Below are 22460 nucleotides of genomic sequence, written 5' to 3'. Positions count from 1 at the left end.
CAAGGCTCGAACTCAGGTGCAGTAGAAGGAGACAAACCCCTTCCACCCGCTAGGCCAAACCTTGGTTTGCAATATATGTGTTATGGCAATCAATGACGTGGAAATGGTGGTTTTTGATGGATAGTGATGGGTCATGGTTTCTCAAACCAATTCCATTTTAGAGATACCGCACGAAAATCAAAACCCGATGGGAGATTATATTTTTTGCGGCGCCCAGCTCAAAGTAAAGGGGTGGCAGATTGTGCCTAGCTATATATACGTATCTATATCTATTCTTATATTAGGTCTAGATATGACCGCATCTGACTGCATATTAAACCTGAATGCATTCACTCTTAACCCTGTAGTGGGTGGACAAAATCATTTCTAATCATTTTTGGATGTACAGCGTGTATAGAAGTATACTTGTTATTATTTTTTAAATAACTTTTTATATTAAAATATATATTAATAATTTTTTTTATATAAATTATTTTTTATATCAACACATTAAAATAATTTAAAAATATTAAAAAATATATTAATTTAAAGTTAATAAAAAAATAAAAAAAAATAAAAAATTTTTAAAAACACTTTTAAAACACATAAACAAACAGAACCGTAATTATAAGTTAGCCGTGTGTTTTTTGAGCTCCAGGCATGAATTGTGTTCAGCATCTCTCATGTTAGGTTCATGTTAGGTGTATAACTAAAAGTTCATTTTATACTAAGCCCTCATGTCTTGAATTTAAATTAATAATTATAATATTTATTGTAATCTTATTAAATATAAATAAATTATTCATACTTATATTAATTAGATATAATAATATAAATAGTAAGATAATCTTTTTTTAATTATATAAAACTACTTTTCTACCCCTTATGCATTACACGAGATAGTAAAAATAAGATGATATAAAAGGAGAGAGAAAGAAAAGAAAAAGGAACCCTCTCTTAATTCTCTTCTCCTGTTCCTTGGATTTTTTTTCTCCACGTTTTCTATATATTCATAAAACTTTTTAATGTTTTTATCAATGTCATCCTTTATATAAATATTTTTGATATTGATTTGATCTTCATAGAGCCTTTTATCAACACCATTAAAAGATTTTATACTGATATTTATTCTATGAGAGTTTGATATCTCTCAAGAAAAAGATTTGTTTAGTGAGAAGTCTACATGGTCTTGAAGTAGAGGTCATTAAATTTACTATAATATATGAAAATTTTAAGGAATAATGCATCTTAAAATATTTATTTTTATTTTTATAAAGTGATGTGTTTTGTGGGTGAAGATAGTTTTGCCAACTATTTAAATTTGTAACGCTGGTGATTTATTCAAATTCAGCAAAACAAGAAGTCTAAAAGGGTGTTTGTTAGTTTAGTGTTGGTTGTGTTTTAAAATATTTTTTGTTTTAAAAAATATTAAAATAATATATTTTTATTTTTAAAATGAACATATAAAAGCACTAAAAAATAATTTTTTTAAAACATCAAATTTTAATAAAAAAAACAGGTTAAAATTCTCTCCCTGCCTGTAAAACGTACAGAAGCGAAAACATTTTTCTTATTTATACAAACATTCAGTGGGTTTTTTTAAACCGGGAACCACGTGAACATGCAATGTTGATACCGATCATGTTGCGTGTTTTCTTTTCAAAACATGGAAAAATAAAAAAATCAAACAAGTACGACACCAAACATGGACTAATTTATCAGGTGATTCATTTTGCATTATAATAACTTCTGTTTTCAATTTTTTTACTGAAAAAATATTAAATTAATTTTTTTAATAATCTTAACATGCTAGTATTGAATATATATATATATATATATATCAATTTAATATATTTTTAATTTAAAAATATCATATGCTAATCCAATACAGGCACCAAGTTAGATCTACTCTCTCTTTCTTTAGAATTAATTATTTATTATCTTGCCTCTTCGTTTCTTTGTTATTGCCATTTTTATTTAACATTCCAAATATGATGATCACACCGCTACAATAAATTGATATGTATAATTATTATGTGAAGCTTATAATATAAAAGGTACAGCCAAAAACCAGTGGTCACGATTTGTTTAGCCGATAGGCAATTAATGAAAATCAATTATAGATGCTTAACGAGTTTTCAATCTTGCTGCCCAGAAAAAAAACAAAAAAAAAAACATGAAGCAGCAGGCAAAAAACAAAAAAAAAAAAGGTGGATTGCTGTTATGTATTCCTTCAAATTTTTTAGTCATAACGATGGTGTTCGACAGGTTTTGCCAGTGGCGACTCTCTTCTCCTTTTCTTTCTTCCTCTGCTGGGAAGAAATCATATCATGAAAAATATCATGAAAAGACAGACGAAACAGAAAAATATAAAAAAATGACAATGGTTAATATAATGAAAATATATAAAAAAATTCAAGAAACATTGAGTAAACCTGCAAGCCAATCAGGGTGAAAAAATAACACAAATGATTTGGAATATGAAATTTAAACAACTCTATAAATAGTAAAGTGAAACAATTCAGGGAAAAAAATATTTGAAAAGAAAATATTTTAAGAAAATATCAAAACCAACCTGGATTAATTTTTCAAATCTATGACTTGAATCATCAGATTAAAGTGATTCTATTAAAAATAAATCTAAAAAATTAAAAAACAAGGTTTTTAAATAAATTAATATTGAGAAATGAAATTGATGATAAAAAAATCAATGTAAAACAAAAATAAATAACAATTTAAAAAATCAAAACTAAATTCAATATAAAAACCAATTGAAAATAATTGTCTGGAAATGAATGTCAAGGGAAAATTCAAGTGAAATTAAATGTTATGAATAAAATTACAAAAAAAAAAATAATTGAAAAAAATGATTGAAAATAACATTTAAAAGAACCAGCACCAAACTTAACACAAAAAATAAATAGAAAGAAACGCTATGAAAGGAATTGAAGAAAAACATAAATCAAAAAAAAATTGAAAAATAAAAAAATAACTATTAAAAGAATAAGAACTAAATTAAATAAAAACATAACAAAATTAAATAACTAGAGATTAAATTGAAAATAAAATCCAACTATAAACAATCGATGTAAATAAAACAATTACAGTTAATAAAAGAAGAACCTGATAAAAAGATTAAAAAAAAATTGATATAATTTTTTGCATGATCAACATACAACCTAAAAAAAAAGAGAGAGAAAAAAAATCATTTAGGTGGTGGTCAGGTGGTAACAATTTGGGATTAAGGGGTTTGCTTCCTCTGTGATTTCATGTTCGAGTTCTTGATTGCTCATATGATGGCTACTGGAAGCTTGTATAGTCGTTAACTTCAGGGTCCGTGGAATTAGTCGTGATGCGCGCAAGCTAATCCGAACACCTATATTAATCTAAAAAAATAAAAATTAATAAACATCAAATCACACCTCACTATTATAGATATGTCGTTCATAAATAAAAGAGGATGCCTGACACATCAAATAATGTGGTAAAAACTTGATTTTAACCAACTTCATTAGTTGCACATGCCATAAAATGACGAAGTTGCTATGCGGGCCTAACATGTATTAGTAGTTTTTTTTTGTATATGCACGAGATTAAAAATATTTTAATGACAAAATAATAAAAAATAAACTTTATAAAATTTAAACAAATTTTTTAAGTCAAGACTAAAAATTTTCAATGACAAGGACAATAAAGTAATTTAATTATTCATAAAACCATATAAAAAAACTAACAAGACTAAATAATAATAATAATAAAAATCATAAGGAAATGACAATTAAATCAAGAAGCTAAGGCTAATAAATTTGTGTAACAAGGATACTTGTAAAATTCAATTGTTCACGATAAAATTAAATTTATTATATGATTTGTAGATGAAAAATTCTGATTGTTTACTTTTTAAAGACAATAAGATACTGAATTGTTATTAAAAAAATAAAAAAAATTACAAATTAGTCACGTGCAAAAATTATTATACCTCTTAAATAAAGCTTTAAAAACTGAAGGGCGAAGGATAAAAAGTTAATTTCAAAATATCCTTCAACGCATTTCATTTTAGATTGCCAATGAATAGGCTAAATACGCGCGGTTTAGTTTTTCCCTTAATTGTTTTATCTATTCCAAAATCACAACCCTGAATATTTATTGTTTAAAGATTTCTCCCAACAACAACAACAATCAACGACACCTGGTGGCCTGAAAGAAGACCTCACAATCAATGTTCTCTTTAGGAAGCCAGGCAGGAAGTACGCCTTTTCGTTTCTCTTCTGGACGAGCAATATCAATAGGAGCAATATATAATTTAATTTCCTTTTATAGAGATATCTTTTTTTTTTTCTATGGCATAGATTTCTTCTACACTCTAATTTGCAAGGTAAAACTGATGACGCCGAAAAATTGGTGGATGAGATGAGGGAGGATGAGTTGTTTGCAATATTCATTATATGTCTGCTTCGGGATGTGTTGACGGCAAAGATTATGGTTTTTTTTTTTTTTTGCGGGTTGATTTCGACTCTGTTTAGAGAGGAAGAGGGTTGCGATTTCTGGGTAGATTTCGGGTTTGAAGGAGGTTGAAATTGGTGGAGATTTTTGGGTTATTGGTTGCTGCTTCAGGCTGGATTTTTGGGTTTGTTCAAGTGGTAGGGTTTGGCGCGATTTGTGGGGTTGTTCAACATAGAGAGAGGCTGTGATTGTAGTGGGCTGCTGCAATTTTGGGCTGGAACCATGGTGGCTGTTCGGGCACTCTCCTATTTCTTTCTGTGTCAGAAAACTGTTCGATAAAAGTCATTTTGATGGAGGATGGTGGAGGTGGCCACTTCCTGGATGGATTTGAATAAGAGAGTAATGTAGGTGAAATTGAAGCTAACGAGAATAGTGGAGGTGGCAATGTGAGATCACCCACTTTGATGCTTGTTAGTAAACTAATTGATGGTTATCTTTCTGAGATTGCATCAGATGCAAATTTTAGCCTGATAGATTCTATAATCTTGCAATTTAACTACCGGAGCAAGCTAGACCCTTTGATGATGGCCTTTACCGAGTTGTAGATGTCTATCTCAAGGTACAAATTGCCCAACAAGTTGTCTTGTTGTTATAGTCCAAGATTTAATATTCAGTTATAATAATTATTGTAAAGAAATTTATACTTCCCAGTAATAGAGTCTCTGTTTTTTTATTCTTGAAGGCACATCCAAGATTTAATATTCAGTTATAATAATTATTGTAAAGAAATTTATACTTCCCAGTAATAGAGTCTCTGTTTTTTTATTCTTGAAGGCACATCCATGGATATCAGAGGCAGAGTGAGAGAAGATACATGGAGTAATCCATCATGAACTTGCAAGCCATCATCAGTGTGGCTGCTCAGAAAATTAAGACCAGTAATTGCAAACCATAACTCTCACTTCTTCCTTTTCAAATCGCATATGCCATGGAGTTTGTGCATGCATCGATGCCAGCATATTGTGAGACTTCAGTCTTTGCAAACAAGCAGTTTAACATGTGCATAGACAAGTATATGCATTTACAAATTACCTAAGAAAATAAAAAAGGAGAATATAATTCTATAATGGCAAATGCTCTAACCTCACTGTTGTTTACCCAACTGCTGAATGGGCAATAGCAATATACGAGTTCCATTGATTATGAAAGTTTGTCATTTCGTGAAAGTATGGTTTGAAACCCATCGAATTTAATGTCGAATGCTTCTTTTGAAGATGCATGCATCTTGTTTGTTGAAATGCTTATTTTTTTTAAGCACCTTTAAAGAGAGAGCTAAAGCACGCCGGAAAAACTTTGTAACAGTGAATTGAAGATTTTGCCGTTGAAAAACCCTGAAAAAATTGTCTTTTAGAAGTAAAACAACCTTTTCCTTTGGTGTATTTGTCATTTTAGAATTGTTAAAGGGTCTCTAAGTCTTTTCATTATTTTTTCGCATAGTAAATAATCATTTAACTTTTCATGCTTATGTCTACAAATGTTAGGAATTTTATAGATAGAGAACAGGGAAAAGAGATGGAAAGAAAGTGGGTTGAAAAGTGTTTTTAGTAGAGTTAGACCTTTGAATATCTAAGGCGGAGGGTCAACCTTATCGCATGAATCCATATAAATCACATATTGAGAAAGCCTGTGGATAGAGAATGCCTTGGGTAGAGTACTAGCCTCTCTTCAACAGGTGGAGGACTATGAACCAATAAGCTAGAATGCTCTTGACTTTGCATATAGGTCCTGTAGGTATAGCTAAACTCTCATTCTTTCTTGAATCCAGATTGTACTTCTCGATAAGATATGAGTCCAGTGAGACTATTATCCTGCTCTTACACTATAGAAGAAGCTGGGATGGTAAAGTACACAGAGCTAAGGTACTTGCTCTTGAAGAAGAAGTCATCAATGCAATGCAGCAAGTCCTTGGGATAGTTGAATACAGAAAGAACATGTGGTATAGGGTTTTTTCGGGCATTTTATATTTTTTACTGAAGTATAATTATTCTATTATTCGTAGATTCAAATTTCCAATAGCTTGACTTGATTTGAGGGGCTAGTTTGTAATTTCAAAATAGTTTTTTTTTTAATAATGTTTGGGTAGGGTAGAGTAGTATTTAAAAAAAAACACAAAAATATTGACGCGTGTCATCTACTCCCCACATTTAGGTGCCATATGCGATTGATTTTGGTGGTTAAAAATATTATTTCGCTATATCATTTGATTAGTCTTAGCCTTCTTTTCTTTCATGTGCAGCACATGTGATTGTTGAATCTCTAATGTGTCGTTGACTTCCTTTTTATTTTTTCTTTGATTTTTCATTTGTGATAAAAAAAATTCTTATATTCTCCAATAAATTATATTTGTGTCTAGCTCTTTGTATCTTCATATAAAATTATAGATCAACTTGTAAAAAATTCAATAGGAGTTTTTTTGAAAAGGTATTAAAATGATAACATGATGGATTTAATTAGCTTTTGTATTTTCATATTAGCCCCTCGATCTACATGGAGTTTTCAATTAAATTATATAAAAACTAATTATTTTTTTTTCTTCTTTGAATTTATTGAATTAATTAATTTACATCGGGTTAGGATTAGCTCTTATATAGTTTAATTAAAAACTTGTGTTAGGTAAAAAATTATATTAGAGGATTTGAAAATTTACCTGCTTACCCGAGTTTAATAACATTGCCAAAAAAATCCCCATGTTCATAGTGTTTTGTTTTATGTTTTAAAAAAATTGATTCAACTTATATTAGAGCATGGACTCATGAATTAGTTATATGTTATTTTTAAGCTTCAAGAACTTTGTAGTTATTAAAATAAACATAATGGTAAATTTGTAAATATTTGGATATTATTTTACTCTTCTTTTATTTTTTTTGTGTGTGAGGTTAGTGATATAAATTATTATTTAACATGTAAACTTGTAATTTTTCAAGAAACAACTGAGATATGAAGTTTTTTGTAATTATCTTTTTTATTTATTTATTTATTATTTCTTGTGACCCCTCTTATCCTTGAAAGCTCTATAAATATAGTAATACACTACATTCTTACCATTGACAAAGCCATCCTGTTAACTAAGTCACGACAATGATATAAATCAAATTTGGCATGATAATATTTCTTTGAATAAACATCATGGCATGTATCTTTATCCATGGAAGTTGAATTCCTTGTTAATGTGAGGAATAGATTACCGAGATTGAGGCACTTGTAGATTATCAGGACTGGTGCATGGATGCTATAGCAGGATCTGATCTTTGCCTCTTTCAATATTTTCTTTACTCACCTCGGCAAAATTTCTAAAACCTTTGTTTGATGTTTTGGGCCTTAGGACCAGGCCCAGGTGATATCCCCGACTCGGATACCTTGCACTCCAGAAATTGAGTTTTGAATCCAAGAACTCGAGCCTCGGCCGTGAGTGCTTTTGAATCCAAGGACTGGTGCATGGATGCTATAGCAGGTTCTGTCTCGTACAATTTACACTGTTGGCTGTTGCAATGCACTAAAATCTGGGAAAATACGAATCGAATGACAGTTCATTTCCAACTACTCATTCCATTAATTGATCGACTGAAGCTAGTAAATGCTTCATACATTCATCTCTCCAAAAGCCATTCCAATTAACTAAGCTTTTACCAGCTAATAAAAGTATTATCTTCGGCAGCAGAAAAGAAGAAGAAGAAGATAAATCTTAAAGTTAGCAAAGTGCACATATGAGTAATATATCAGAGAAGCTAGACTCAGATTTATATTATATTGACAGATAATACAGATACGCACATACATATATTTTTTCCATGATAGATCTGAAAAGATGCAAATATTTCTGCATCTCAAATCAAAATCAATTCAAATTAAATCAATATGAGAAAAATGGTTTAAATGCAACTATGCAACACCTAAACACATACAATTTACATTTATATATATATATATATATATATATATATATATATATATATATATAATGAAAATTAGATCTAAAACTACAACACAAAAAAAAAACCATCATATAAAAAAAAACATAAAGCAGCTTGGTTGGGCCACACCTAACTGAGTCCAACACATCTGGTAGGGGTGCTGTCCAACCAAACCCCACGTCTCTTTTTTTCTTCACTATTTATTTAGTGTTCATAAATAATATTTCTTATTTATTAATAATATTATAAAATTAATCTGAGTCATCTTATCTCATTCTTTTTTATAATAATATTATTTACAAGATACCATTCCTGCTTTGTACTATTTATTATATTCATGAATAATATTTATTTTCACATATTTCTCTTAGTATTTTAAATATAATTTTCATATATTTCTTAGGCTATATCTTTTTTTGATTCTGAGAGAGAGAGATTGAGAGAATTTTTCATCCAAGTATCCTGGAATATATCTGCATCACAATACAATAAATCTACTGTAACGACATAAAAACAAGAAAGAAAAAAGAAACCCTTAAATGAGTCAGGACATCAAATCATAAATTGAAATAAAAAAACAAAGAATATATTAAATATAGCATTATAGATTATAATAATGCCACCATTGTCACAGAAATCCATGGAGTAGAGAGGTCATATACAGAGTTGAATAAGACGGCTCCAGACACCACGATTTGGACCAGTTAAATTAAGTTTTTTAAAACCCATGTAATTCACGCATGTCTTCCACAGACATGATATAATTGTCTTCGCAGCCAATTGCCAAACTAGCAGTAACAATTTGTTTCCTTTTTCCGAGGTCCTTTCAATATCCCGAGGAGTCGATATTTTAAAAGTCCTCACCGATAAATTGGTTTCACAACTAGAATTTCTAGTGGTCAAGCTTGTCCAATAAGAAAACAACAGCTGGGAAGAACATTTCAAAGCTTTCTATTATGAGTTATCAAGAGGTAGATTTTTTAAATATTGCCAGTAATACAAATGGAAAACGAATATACAAATCGAATTGCAGCCACAAGTTTATTTTCTTCTCCAGCAGGACGATTGCTCTCCTCTTTTTTATACTCAGAATCCTATCTATAAATACACTCACCTGGATTTTCAAATCCTCCGTACCTTTCCAATATATTTCTCTAACATTAACTCCGCCGAGATTTCCTTCCTCTTATTCTTTCTCATATCTACGAAGATTTTCAGTCATGGTTTCATTATTATAGAACTTTCTTGCATTTCTGCTCATGATATGAAATATTTCAGACTGTTCTGTCAGATAAAAATCTCCCATTCAGTATCGGTTGTCCTCCTGTACTGGTTCTACGTCTTTTCTTAAACTTGCCTAATTAATTTCGTGTCTCACACACCAACACTTGCCTTTTCTTTTTCATTATCCAAGGCGTGCTGACTGCAACTATTGTGTCTCATAATAAGTCCATTGATTAATCCAGAAAATGTCATCATCACTGGCAAAGGCAGGCTCATCAGGTTCCGACGTTGATGGGCCACATGCTATGATTGACGAGAAGAGAAGAAAAAGAATGATTTCTAACAGAGAATCCGCCAGGCGGTCGCGAATGAAGAGGCAAAAGCACCTGGAAGGATTGGTTAGTGAAAAATCAATTCTGGAGAGAAAAATATACGAAGATAACGAAAAATTTGTTGCAATTTGGCAAAGCCATTTTGCTCTCGAATCACAGAACAAAATCTTGAGGGATGAAAAGATGAAGCTGGCAGAAAATTTGAAGAATTTGCAACAAATTCTTTCAGGTTATGAAGTCCCGGAATCTGATCAAGATATTGAAGTTTCAGACAGATTTTTGAACCCATGGCAAGTTTCTAGTCCAGTGAAGCCCATCACAGCTTCTGGGATGTTCAAGTTCTAGTCGTTCTAGTTTTTATTTCCATGTCATTGTCTCATGATTGCGCTTTTGATTTCTCTGCTCATGTTATTCACATTTGTTTATATCTTGTATGTTTGCAGAATAAAATCTCGCGGTGTAATTTTCTTTCTCAAGTTCATTTTTTTTTCTGGTACAAGAAATTAGGCACCGATCGATCATGCATCATTTGTTTGGAGAGGGAGAAGGCTAAGAGCCTAAAACAGAAGATAAAGGTTAACTTCAGGATAAGAACAAAATATTCTTAAAAGTTATCCAAGATAAACGGTCAAAGAAACCTCCCCCCTGCCCAACTGCGTCGATGTGAAGACTAAATCACTGTATATATATAATATGGGTGACTGCATTCATATGACCATCATCATCACCAGGATAAACAACAAACCATAAATGATAATTAGACACCGTTATCACCTGTATATTCATGGGAGTGGGCAAGAACAATCAGCTTATCCATATTATCTGGCCAGGTTTCTGAGACCGTCTTGTGGCCCCCTCTTCCATTGAACTTATTATGTACAAATCAAAGAGGAATGTAAGTTAAGTTTAATTTCGTGTAGCACTCTTTGCCTGCTTTGGCATTTATCTCAGCATCACTGTACATCAATGATTTAGTTTCTGCATGCTTTCTAGAGTCTACATTCATAAATAAGAAGGAGCGTATCAAAGACACTATAATTCCAGCGATTGAAGTAACCATTTTTTTGAGATGACAAGTTTCTCACGCATGGAACTTCCGTAACTGCCTTGTTTGATACATGAGATAAGACAAGACACTAATTTGCAAGTGCTAGATGTGAAATTTTTAATTTCAAAATTTAAATTGTTCAATAAAATTTTAAAATATATTTTATATTATTTTTTAATATTTTCTTTTAAGTAAAAGTTATTTAAACTTAGAACTTGTATAAATACATATTATTTTTTATTTAATAAATTAAAATAATAAAATTCAAATTTACAACTATATAACCATTTAAATTTTAAAATATTATTTATATTATTTTGAGATAATCTACTCCAGTCTTACATGGTGACTAAATGCATCCTTAAAATTTCATGATTAGCATATCCGTGTTTCCAAATCCACCTGTCACATCAGCCTAGCTAAATGCAATGTATGGACAGATATATTATTTCCTCGTCCAATCACACAGTGCAGATTGTTTTATGATAAAAACAAAATCCCGCAATTTCGGACTTGGACTGAAGGTTTTACATTGATAAGATAATATAACGTACATAGCTAAACGAAGGTGACATTTTGTCGTAATGGTTACTGCCAAGGATTGCGTCACGACAGTGATCTTTTTCTGTGTATGACATGGCACTGATTGGCGTTGCAGGCTCTGTATTGGTTCCCATACCATGGAATTTTTAAAGTCCAGATCTGGCCATGCGATCCTTTGATCCATTTTTCTATTGGACTGGATGTAGTTCAGAGAAATACGCATCTCTCTCGTCTGATAGTTATTAACATTATCGAGTCATCTCTTCTTCGTTTTATTTTTTCTGATAGCGTAGACAAATGGTGTTAGGTATTTGATCAATGTCGTGTTAATTGTTGAGGTCTGAGCTAATACGATGGCCATTGAGTAAATTCAACCCAGTCCAGCTAACCAAAGGGTATTTCAAAATGAAAGATTCGGCCTCTCGAGATCCAGTAACAGGGCCCGAGAAAGGCCAGATTCCGGATTTGATTAGTCCAGCAAATGTATAAATCAAGTCTAGCACTTATATGGAGCTTTACTCATATTCACGTTCCCACAGCAACATATCTGCTAGGCACCACAGGTTCTGATCTCCGATGATTCGAGACTACATTTTTTTTTCAAAAGATATTACTAGCATCATAGTAATTCCGCCGAGTGAAGCACATAAACAGCACAAGCATGTTCATACAGTGATAGCTGTCAATAGTTTTCACAACACTACATTACAAGAACAGCTTGTTAAAACCACCCTAACATATCCTTAACAGTACGAATTGAAAAAAAAAAAAAAAAACAGACAATTAACCTTTTCTGTGAGGTTTTCAAACTAATCAACTCATTAAGGCCCCCCATGGCTCATGTCCCAAAATTCAATTTCAAGCTCAAGGACACGCAGAAATGTCATTTCAGCTTTTTTGAGCTCTTCGTCTGGAGCTTTCTCTAGACATCGATTGGCAACTTTTTTAAGTGAGCGGCAAAATTCACCAAAACCTTCACTGCCCCATCGTTTGCAAGACTCCAGTAACTCCGGTGGGGTTTTGCTGCCATCTTCGAGGCAGTGGGAAAAGCTCTCTTGGTATACTGTTTCAATGGCCCAGAGGGCTGTAAAGACCACGGAATACTCAACTGCTGGTAACATCAAACTTTCCAGAAATCTGTAACAGTAAGCAAACATAGAGTTTCAAATACTACCTTCTACAATTCATGGACACGTCTTTTCCACTGCCAGCGCTTATTTACTGTGGCATAGCAATGATCCGATGTGGATGATCATTCACATTATATTTGGATGTCCAATGTCTATTATTATATATATTTGGAATTTTAGTGACACCTTGTATTTAAAATACAAAGAGCAGCTATGTATGGTTTCAAACAACACAACTATGCCTGATATAGAGTTAATTATTATATATATTTGGAATTTTAGTGACACCTTGTACAAAAAGCAGCTATGCATGGTTTCAAATAGCACAACTATGCCTGATAAAGAACGAACACTGGTCACCATACTTGCTGAATTGAGAGAAGCAAAAACATCATAGTCGATATAAAAAACCAGTAACAATAATGAATTATCGTATGAAAATTTCGAAGCATTACATTTGCAGATATAAAGACGATATGTCAAATACGATGTGATACCTGCAATAATTCTGGTTTGACTTGTGGACAACAACATCAGAGAGAGGAACATCCCAATTGGCTGCCTCTTGCTTGAACCATGAAATCTCGTCATTTAGAGAAGCTAGCCCACTCAATATGACTTCCATATCACTGTTATCATCTGAATTCTTGGAAGCCTTAAGCAACGCACTTGCAGTAAAAGGAACAAACTCTCTAACAAATATGTAATCTTGCCCCTGTAATTTTAAGTCTAATTACGTCACCAATGTTTAGGCACGGGCATAAAAGAAGAAAAAATCCAAATTGCTCAACAACAAACACTCTGCTTAAAAGGTGTTTGAGACATGATCATAAGAAACCAACAGCAAGAATCATCATATACAATAAGACTTATTTGGTACATTAGATATTGCATATATCATATTTCTATTAAAGATATTGCATGCAGAAAATCTATGTAACAGCTATTATAGGGCCAATCATATGTCAATACAAATGAATTCTCTTAGGACCTTTTCTAGAGACCAAATTAAGGATGAATAAATGGGGAAGACGCTATAAATACCCAAAATTAATAAGATATACTGACTGAAAAAGTTGCCACTAAACAATATACAAATTCCTACCAATATACAAACTTATTTTGATTTTGATGTAAAAGACTTAAAAAGATTTGCCATACAGACAGTCAACCGCATGCCCATAAGGGCCATAACCGCAGCTAACCACTGCAAACAAAAAGAACATCATCGTGATCGATTGGACTGTTAAGTGCAAAGATAAGAGAGTAAATAGAGGACGTACCAGCCATCTCTTGAAAGAGGAGAAGTCGATGGTCCCATCTCTTATGCTGAGAATGAAAGGATGTCGGGTAGCCCCTGTATATAGTACAAGGTGCTTCTTCACCCACCTGTCGATCACACCATCCTTCTCTACAGTATCCATTTTCTTTCCTTGACCGCCTCTCTTTCTCTGAAATGTGTTTGTACGTGGCGTCCTGGAAGGGAGACGCATCAGCTCGTGTGACGGAGTGGGCTCTTTTGTGCTAAAACTTGATCTCTTCATGGGAGCCTAATACTGTATTGGGTCAAATACTTGACCTGCAAAGGACAAGTGACCTGGGATTAAATTGGGCCCTGGCCCATTTTATGGAAAAATCTCTTTTGCTTTTGGACAGGTATATTCACAGAAATGTCACTTCTTAGATCCAAACTTGAGAAAGCAAACCCACTTAGACGGTTATATTTCACTATCTTTTTTTTAGCATTATTAAACTTTCATTATAATTTTTTTTTCAATTTTTTTTTAATATATTTTAAAATACTTTATAAAACATCAGCTCAAACCTGATAGCCAAATTAAAAATTACATCTAATAATATAAAGTTAGTTAAATTATAATTTTTCATCAAAATTTTGAATTTCTTCAAAAATTCTAACCCAAGCTAAAGTATCATATTAGAAAACTACATAAATTTTAGAATTTTTTGATAACTCAATTAAAAATTAAATTTTTTTATATAAAAATAATAATAAAATATTTACATGAGCTATAACCCATTCAAACTTTTAACATGCCTCCTTCCCTTGTCACAGATCAATAAAAGAGATTGAAACTAGCATGCATTATAAAGAATGCGCGCACATTCACGTGAGAGGGTGTCTCTGTGCGTACATTATAAGAGATTACAAACAGAATATTAATTTCTGGCTGTGCTGCCTGTATAATTCCACTATCATAGCAGAAAAAGTTATTTATCAACACCAGAAGGATTCTAACCTTCGCATAAATTAGTGCAGGGGCCTGCCATTTGGCAATTGTCAAATTTGTTGGTGACCCAATCCAGGAATTCCTCTCTAGTCAGAATCAGAAAACAAAAAAAAAGACGCTTCCTTTATGCTGTTGTTTCTCTCTGATTACGAGGAGCATTTTCTGCCGCAATCAGTCAGATGTTAAAGATCCTGCATGCATAAAATCTATGCAACAGCTATTATAGGACTCATCATATATCAATACAAACGAATTCTCTTAGGACCTTTTATAGAGACCAAATTAAGGATTAATAAATGGCGAAGACGCTATAAATACCCCAAATTAATAAGATATACTGACTGAAAATGTTGCCACTAACCAATATACAAATTCCTAGCGAGCTTCAAGGCTTTGAAGTTCTTTCAGTCTTTCATCCTACCGATGACGTCATAAATTCAGTTACTGTTGCACGTAAAAATTTTCAAGACCAATTGTCATTGAATCAATGGCCCTGTTCCACCTAACTACTTAGCTAATGTTCTGATATCTAAGGTTGTCAAGTCCTTCAACATGGGAACACAATTGAAGAATTGACTATTGGCAAGCAAAAATACTATTTTTTGCCCTTCATCGTGCCCTGAATCCTCTGTTTATCCATCTAGCATATGAGTTCCCTCCATCACTTAAGCATTTGAAAATGTTAATTTTCATTTTCCATACGAAATTTTCACTCGTGTATCTGCGATTTATGTGCTCAATAAAGGTCTTGCCTACATCAGAAAGGAAAAAATCGTGATGGTTATCAACCAACCGCACAAGCATCGAAAGTCACCTAGCACTAGGATTCAAAACGACTCAAAAATACGAAGAGGATGAACTATCAGGAAAACCACTATTCTATAATTTTTTTTCTTTACATAAAGTGAACGTTACGGTTAATACACATAAAGGCATGTAATGAAAAATATAGCATATCAAGTTGAAGCTTCTAATATTAGATGTAAAATTCTTACCTCGGTTAAATTTACCCCCACCAGCTACTTAAAATGGGCAAAGTACAAGCACATATTTTGACTTGCATCTTGTAAAGCTCCTTTCAACACCATTTGCAATGATGCAGTTCCTGAACAATTATTAGTAATCAAGTTCCTCTTGTCAAGTTTATATGATGGTCACCAAGCCATGCCTTTCTTGAAACTCATCAATAAACTCCATAAAATTCTTAATGGGCGTGTGGAAAAAATGTCTTCGAGGAATATAATCATTTGGTCACCAACCCCAATAATGGCATATTCACCCCAAAACTTGAAACACGAGCATCGCAAACAAATTTATAGGGCACTATCTGGGTGTTTTGACCAGCTGTATCTCGGTTCTCAGCAGCAACAATCGTCATCAGCTCATGCTCATCTTGCACCATATATATGTCCATTGCTTGCAACTAACAGTGGGACGTAGATTTCCATCTTTTCACCGAATGCCCTGGTTCTCAGCCATGATAGTCATCATTGGTTCATGATCTTCTTGCACCATATGATTGGTCAATATATGCAACAACTCATAAATTACTTGACTCTGGGGATGAGAATGGTCTCTAGAAACAAACTCATGGACTGCACCATTGAGTTCAATGGAGCTGCATCCAGGATTTTTTTGCATACCTCGTACTTTCATCTCTCTCCTCAACTTCCCAGAAATATCCCATCTATTAACTGCTGCATAAACACTGGAGAAAAGCACGTAGTTCATGTCATTTTGTGGCTCCATCTTAATTAAAATCCTCCCAACTTGCTCTCCCAGCTCGACATTTCTGTGTAGTTTACAAGCACTGAGGAGGGCTCTCCATATAGCTGGATCCGCTTTCACAGGCATTGTTTCAACAACCCGAAATGCATCATACAACAGACCTGCACGACCTAATAAATCTACAACGCATCCATAATGCTCCATTCTTGGTTTTGGTTTCTGATTTTCCACCATTCTATTAAATATCTTCAGCCCAACTTCAACAAGACCTGAATGAGTACACGCTGCTAAAATATTGATGTATGTAATTTCACTCGGTTCAATTCCACACTCTATCATCTTGGTGAAGAGCTCAATAGCTTTCTCCCCAAACGAGTGCATTGCCAGCCCACCAATCATAGAACTCCACACAAATACCTTCTTATCCCCTGTTTCTTGAAAAACTTTCCAGGCCATGTCAATTCGCCCACATTTACTGTACATATCAATCAGAGCTGTTGATAAATGGGCATCAACTTGGATCCCGTGTTTATCTATATACATGTGGAGCCAACGACCCTGATCCAAAGCCCCCAGCCTAGCACATGCAGAGAGCAAAGTCGTTACTATGACCTCATCCATTTTAACTTTAGCAACTTGCATCTCCTTGAAAAGCTCCAAAGCCTTACTATAACAACCAATTTGTATATAACCCTTAATCAATGCACTCCAAGAAACCAAGTTCCTTTTCGGCATTTCATCAAACAAACAAGATGCCTCACTCAAAAAACCAGCATCAGCGTAACCCACAAGCATTATAGTCCAAGACACAACATCTTTTTCAGGCATTTCATCAAAAAGCCTTCGTGCCTCATCCAAATCTCCTGACTTCACATACCCGTTAATCAAGCAATTCCAAGAAACAACATCAGGACCCTCAATTTTATCAAATACTCGACGGACCACAATCCCCACCTCCCCTACTTTCCCATAAAAATCCAATAAAGAATTCCAAGAATGAACACCAAACTCAAAAGGAAATTTTATCATCTGGGCATGAGCCTGCTTGCCTTCAAAAACACCATTAAACTTAGAACAAGCAGAAAACACATAAGTAAAGGTAAAATCATTAGGATACACATAATGCTGATCACACAACATTCTTGAATAAAAAGCAAATGCCTCCCTTGGATTACCAAAATTTGCATAGGCTTTTATCATGGTAGTATACATAAATGAGTTTCTTGGGATATCAACAGTATCAAACAGTTTTTGAGCATAATTAAGAGAGCCCAGATTGTCAAATGAGGCAAATGACAATAAAAGACGGCCAAATGCATACTTTTCTTTGATAAGAGAGGTTTTTATGAGAAGGGTGTGTAGTTGTATTAGATCTTTAGGGTTTTTGCAGTTTTGGAGAAGAGAAATGGCATGATCAGGTTTTCTTAACTGCTGTTTTTGTTGAGAGTTGAGTGCTGTGGTTTTGCTGGGTATCGGTGAGAGATAAGGAGTGGAAGAAGATATGCTCATGTCTGGCAAGTTTGGTTTTTGGACAGAAACTAGTAGAGATTGTAATGATAGCTAAATTAGTTAGCTCAGAAGGATGTGAAGATGGCTTCAGGAAAAATCATGGAGGAGATTTTTTATAGAGTAAATTTCAAGTTAGTCCAGAAACTATATATTGCTTCTCAATTGAGTTCTTAAATATTCCTTTTTATCACGATTGGGTACTCAAACGTTTAAAAACGTAATGGAGGTCAAGAGCCTGACTGACCAATTAACCATCTCATTGACTGAACTAGACCGTCTTCTTTTGTCCTTTCGAGGGTTTTTTTTTTTTGGGAAAAAACCTTTCAAATGAGCCCTTCAAGAATATTAGTAAAACTTAATTAAATTTCACATTTTTTCCTTGTTTGATTTACAAAAAATTAGAACTTCTCAATTCATCTGTCTAAAATCATCAATATTTTTTACATAAAATTCCAAATTCTTCATTTTAATTGCATAAAATCCAATTTTAGGATTATCAGATGGGGATTCAATTCTGGGCCTTTAAAGATTATTTTAAGAAAAAACCTTTGAGGACTTAAATGAGAATCAGACTACAGTTCGTTTACTAATTTGTTTTTTTTCTTGTGGGTGTGTTCATGGAATATACTCAACTACTTTTAATAAAAGAACGGAAAGTAAAATCTTTAACAAAATCAATTTGTGTAGATTGTAAATTTTTTCCATGCATGAATGTTTGTTTCCCTTGGATTTTATTAAACCAATATTTCCATTAACGTGATTTATATTTCTTACTGCAATTCTTTTGTCTGTTCCTGTTGATGGGAGCTCCAAGCAGAAATAGAAAGAAGTGGCTACGAGGCATTTGCCATTCCTGTCAAGAGAGCATGAATTTCCAGAAGCAAAATTCTTAAGCAACAGCTATGCTTGATAAAAAGATGACATGCTTAGTTCTTCTATCATTCCAAATTTGGCGAAGTTTGCCCTTGATCAACCATCTATCTTCAAGTTCTGGAACATTCTCTCATACCATCCTCAGCTGCTAGTATCTCGGATTTCCTGCCCGAAGCATGCATCCAATGTCATTCTATTTGGATCAAGTTGATCCATGTTAAATCCAAGGCAATCATAAAAAAACACTGTATAAAAGCAGTGCTTGAAGAAACCGGTCCGTGAATATTGGTGAGCAGTCATTTGCCTCAAATTCGGTGATCACCATGGCGCAGGGATTTAGTTTTCTGCTTTGATGTTGTTCCTACAGATGTTTTTTAATAATCTTGACTGGGCATTCGTGTTGATTGGCAAGGGCTTGATCAAAACTGTGCGCAGTGTCCTCCACTTTGATGGCAAGGTCTATGAAATGAACTTTGTTAGCAGAGCAGAAACGCTCTACAACTGCTTGGATTCCACTGTACTGACGTAAGGAAAAGAGCAATAAAAGCAGTATTCGAAGTGATTGTTGTCTCTTCTGGATGCAATAGGTGTCCGTTGCTTTCCATTTCCGTTAATGTGACAAACCCATTTTCTCGTTCAATCCTCTCTTGAAGCTTTCGCAAAATAATGAACAACTCGTTGAACTGAAATTCCTGTGTTGGAAGGCAAGAAACCAAACAGGTTAAGGAATTTTCTCCCATTATCAAATTGCTGATTTTCAAGCTTGTCAGCAGAAGCTAGAAGTAGTAGTGCAAGTTCCACATCTTTTATCTCCTAGCCGGAGAGGCTGAACTGAGAAGCATGACCATCAAAGAAATGGCCAAGCATGGAGAGATCAAATAGCTGCTGGGAAGAATATTTGGATGAACCTTCCTCTGCTACCCTCATGACTTCTTCAGATTATAATCTACTGACAGGAACCATAGTTTAAGGCTCCGAGTGCAGCAAAGCTTCTCTACTCTAATTTTTCTTTGTTCAAACTCCACAACTCTGTTCTTTTGCTTTCTCTAGGAAGATATTCAACAACCCTCCAATTTGTTTCTTTTCTTTTCTTTTTAACCAAAAGACAGCTTCATTTCAAGAATCATTAATTTTTTTTCGAAAGCTTCCAATAAAGAAGACGATTCACATTCAGGAACAAGGACTAGTTTACTTTCCTTGGATATATATTATATTTGTATTGCAGAAGTAGATGGGTGGAAGTGGCAGTTTCTTCCTGTCACCATTAACAAGGCAATTGATTCCAATTATGTCTCTCTTTCTCTAATCTTCACCTTTCGATTTATTTTTTTTAGCTTATATCACCGGTTTCATGATGCAATTAGGCTTCCTGGGTAAAACCCTCCTCGTTATCCAGCTGAAAGTAATCTTCTCTAAGATCCTGCATGTTAGAAACCACAATCACATTAAGTTGTAGAAAGTAGTTTTTTTTAGAAAATATTTTTAAAAAAAATTAAATTTTTAAAAAATAAATTATTTTTTTATATTTAGTAATGTCATGAAAAATAAATTAAAAAATATTTTTCAGTGTTTAATTATTTTATAAAAAATAAGTTGAAAAAAATTATTAATATTTTTTTCAAGTTTATTAAAATAATAAGGAACAAATCTTACAGATTAAAAAATTAAATAAGTATGAAATTGAAAAAAATATAATTTCATAAATTATCTCAAATAAAATAAATAATAATAAAAATAATAGAGATCAAATCTAACAAATAAAAAAATTGAAAGATAATGAAATTAAAATAATAATAATAATAATTTTATAAATTATTTTTAATAAACTAAATAAAAATTAAAATAATGGTGATAAAATTTAATAGATAAAATTTTTTAATTAAAATAATAATAAGAGAAAAGCAAATAAAAATTATAAAATAAGAACTAAAATTAATATAAAAATCAAATTAAATCAAAATTTAAGGGATGATATTAAAAAAAATATTCAAATATATCAATCAAAAATTTAAGAATAAAATTTGATATAATCAGTAAATAATATGATATTTATAATTTTTTCATAATTTTTAAAAAGTGTTTTCCACTCAAAATAAAAGGAAAATACTTTTCTGAAAATTAAACTAAATTTTTCTTTGACTAAAAAATATTTTTTATTAACTAATTTTTTTAAAAAAAAATACATAAAAAATTTAAAAATATTTTTTAAAAATTACTTTTCAAATAAATAAATACCTCTGTAGAAAAAAAAAGGAGGTCGGCAAAACTTATAAACCGCTTACATGTATCCTCCATTAATTTCTTTGGGGCAGCCCCATGGCAGTTGATGGACCGCCAAAACCGAGCCCACGAAAAAAGTGAAGGGGCTGCACCAAAGCCGAGCCCAACAACAAAGATGAAAGATGTCGTCCAAAACAGAGAAGGAAAATATTAGCTCAAAGGGGAAATGTTGGGCTAAAAACCTAGCACAATAACAAAGAAGAAAGGTGCTTCCCAAAACTGAAGACAAACAATTTGGGCTCAAAACTGAGCTTAAGAAGGAATTGTTGGGCTAAAAACCGAGCCTAACAACAAAGAAGGGAAGTGTTGCCAGAAACACGAGGAAAGCCTCAGGCTCAAACTCGAGCCGACTAAGGAAATGCTAGGCTCAAAACTGAGTCCAACAAACAAAGGAAACATGAGCACCCTACCTCTTTTACTTTTCTCGTGTTTTGAGCAATTCTCCATGTTAGCACAACAGGTGATGTCAGGCACACCACCAGCGTTGCATCAACTGCTGACTTGAATGTTGAATGTTGAATGTTAATTAGAATTTATAAAGGTGTCAGTGCGGCACCTACATGAATGTGCTGTTTCACAAGTAATTACTACCTCGGGGATGATGGATCACTATTCGCTCAAGTCTTCTGTCTTCGTTAAAACGTTTCGAGGCCATTTCCATGCTTTTGTAACAGCTCAAGTGAAGCTAGTGAAAATGGGAGTTGATTTTCCTTCTTGGGTTCAAGAAGATCTCGATTCCATTTTGGATTTCTCTGACTTCGAGATTTCCTCCAAACATGTTTAAAGCGGTGGAGACATAATTGAACTTAGGGGATCACGCTAGTTAGTGTTGATTTTTATAGATCTGCTGTGTGTTTTAATTCTTTCAAAGGAAAAACAAAGCTGTTTTTGAAAGATAAAAGTTAAAAAAAAATATATTTTAACGGTGAAAAAGGTCTAATTGTTACAAATAAAATTTTTAATTGCAGGTTTAATATTATGAGTTCATCTCGGATTTATTTTACAACAGCTATATTTCAAAAATTATATCTTATACTATAAACATGTATCTCTCCATTTTTTTAAGGTCTACTTACGATCTTCTAGCAAAATAAATTATTTCTTGCAAACATCTTAGCTTACATGTGTTCCCCTCTTTCTTCTCTGCGGCC

At 32.9% G+C, this 22460-nt stretch overlaps 3 protein-coding genes and 1 long non-coding RNA gene across 7 annotated transcripts; 2 read left to right on the top strand and 2 right to left on the bottom strand.

Annotated features, from left to right (window-relative positions):
• The first annotated feature begins 4024 nt into the window (after positions 1-4024).
• Positions 4025-6524, top strand: LOC105122651 (uncharacterized). Its single transcript, XR_841728.1, has 3 exons — positions 4025-5041; positions 5257-5360; positions 6248-6524. It is a non-coding gene; the product is annotated as an uncharacterized LOC105122651 (long non-coding RNA).
• A 2903-nt stretch (positions 6525-9427) lies between these two features.
• Positions 9428-10425, top strand: LOC105122643 (basic leucine zipper 1-like). The gene has a single exon (XM_011021888.1). The coding sequence runs from the start codon at positions 9863-9865 to the stop codon at positions 10292-10294; it is 432 nt and encodes a 143-aa protein (XP_011020190.1). The 5' UTR covers positions 9428-9862; the 3' UTR covers positions 10295-10425.
• A 1734-nt stretch (positions 10426-12159) lies between these two features.
• Positions 12160-14207, bottom strand: LOC105122623 (heme oxygenase-like, multi-helical). Its single transcript, XM_011021851.1, has 3 exons — positions 13954-14207; positions 13168-13385; positions 12160-12677 (listed from the first exon to the last, which is right to left on the bottom strand). The coding sequence occupies exons 1-3, from the start codon at positions 14161-14163 to the stop codon at positions 12362-12364; spliced, it is 744 nt and encodes a 247-aa protein (XP_011020153.1). The 5' UTR covers positions 14164-14207; the 3' UTR covers positions 12160-12361.
• A 540-nt stretch (positions 14208-14747) lies between these two features.
• Positions 14748-18274, bottom strand: LOC105122631 (pentatricopeptide repeat-containing protein At4g18840-like). 4 transcript variants are annotated; one of them, XR_841725.1, is made up of 2 exons: positions 15915-18274; positions 14748-15081 (listed from the first exon to the last, which is right to left on the bottom strand). XR_841725.1 is itself a non-coding variant. In XM_011021869.1 (1 exon), exon 1 carries the CDS (start codon positions 18154-18156, stop codon positions 16372-16374), a length of 1785 nt encoding a protein of 594 aa, XP_011020171.1. In that variant the 5' UTR covers positions 18157-18274; the 3' UTR covers positions 15760-16371. The 4 variants fall into 4 exon arrangements, 1 of the variants encoding a protein (XP_011020171.1); XR_841721.1 differs by lacking the exon at positions 14748-15081 and adding an exon at positions 15108-15125; XR_841727.1 differs by lacking the exon at positions 14748-15081 and adding an exon at positions 15141-15671.
• Positions 18275-22460: the final 4186 nt, after the last annotated feature.

Source organism: Populus euphratica, unplaced genomic scaffold, assembly GCF_000495115.2.
Source record: "Populus euphratica unplaced genomic scaffold, PopEup_1.0 scaffold1.1, whole genome shotgun sequence".
Classification (NCBI taxonomy): Eukaryota; Viridiplantae; Streptophyta; class Magnoliopsida; order Malpighiales; family Salicaceae; genus Populus; species Populus euphratica.
This window is presented reverse-complemented; position numbering and strand designations above follow the sequence as displayed.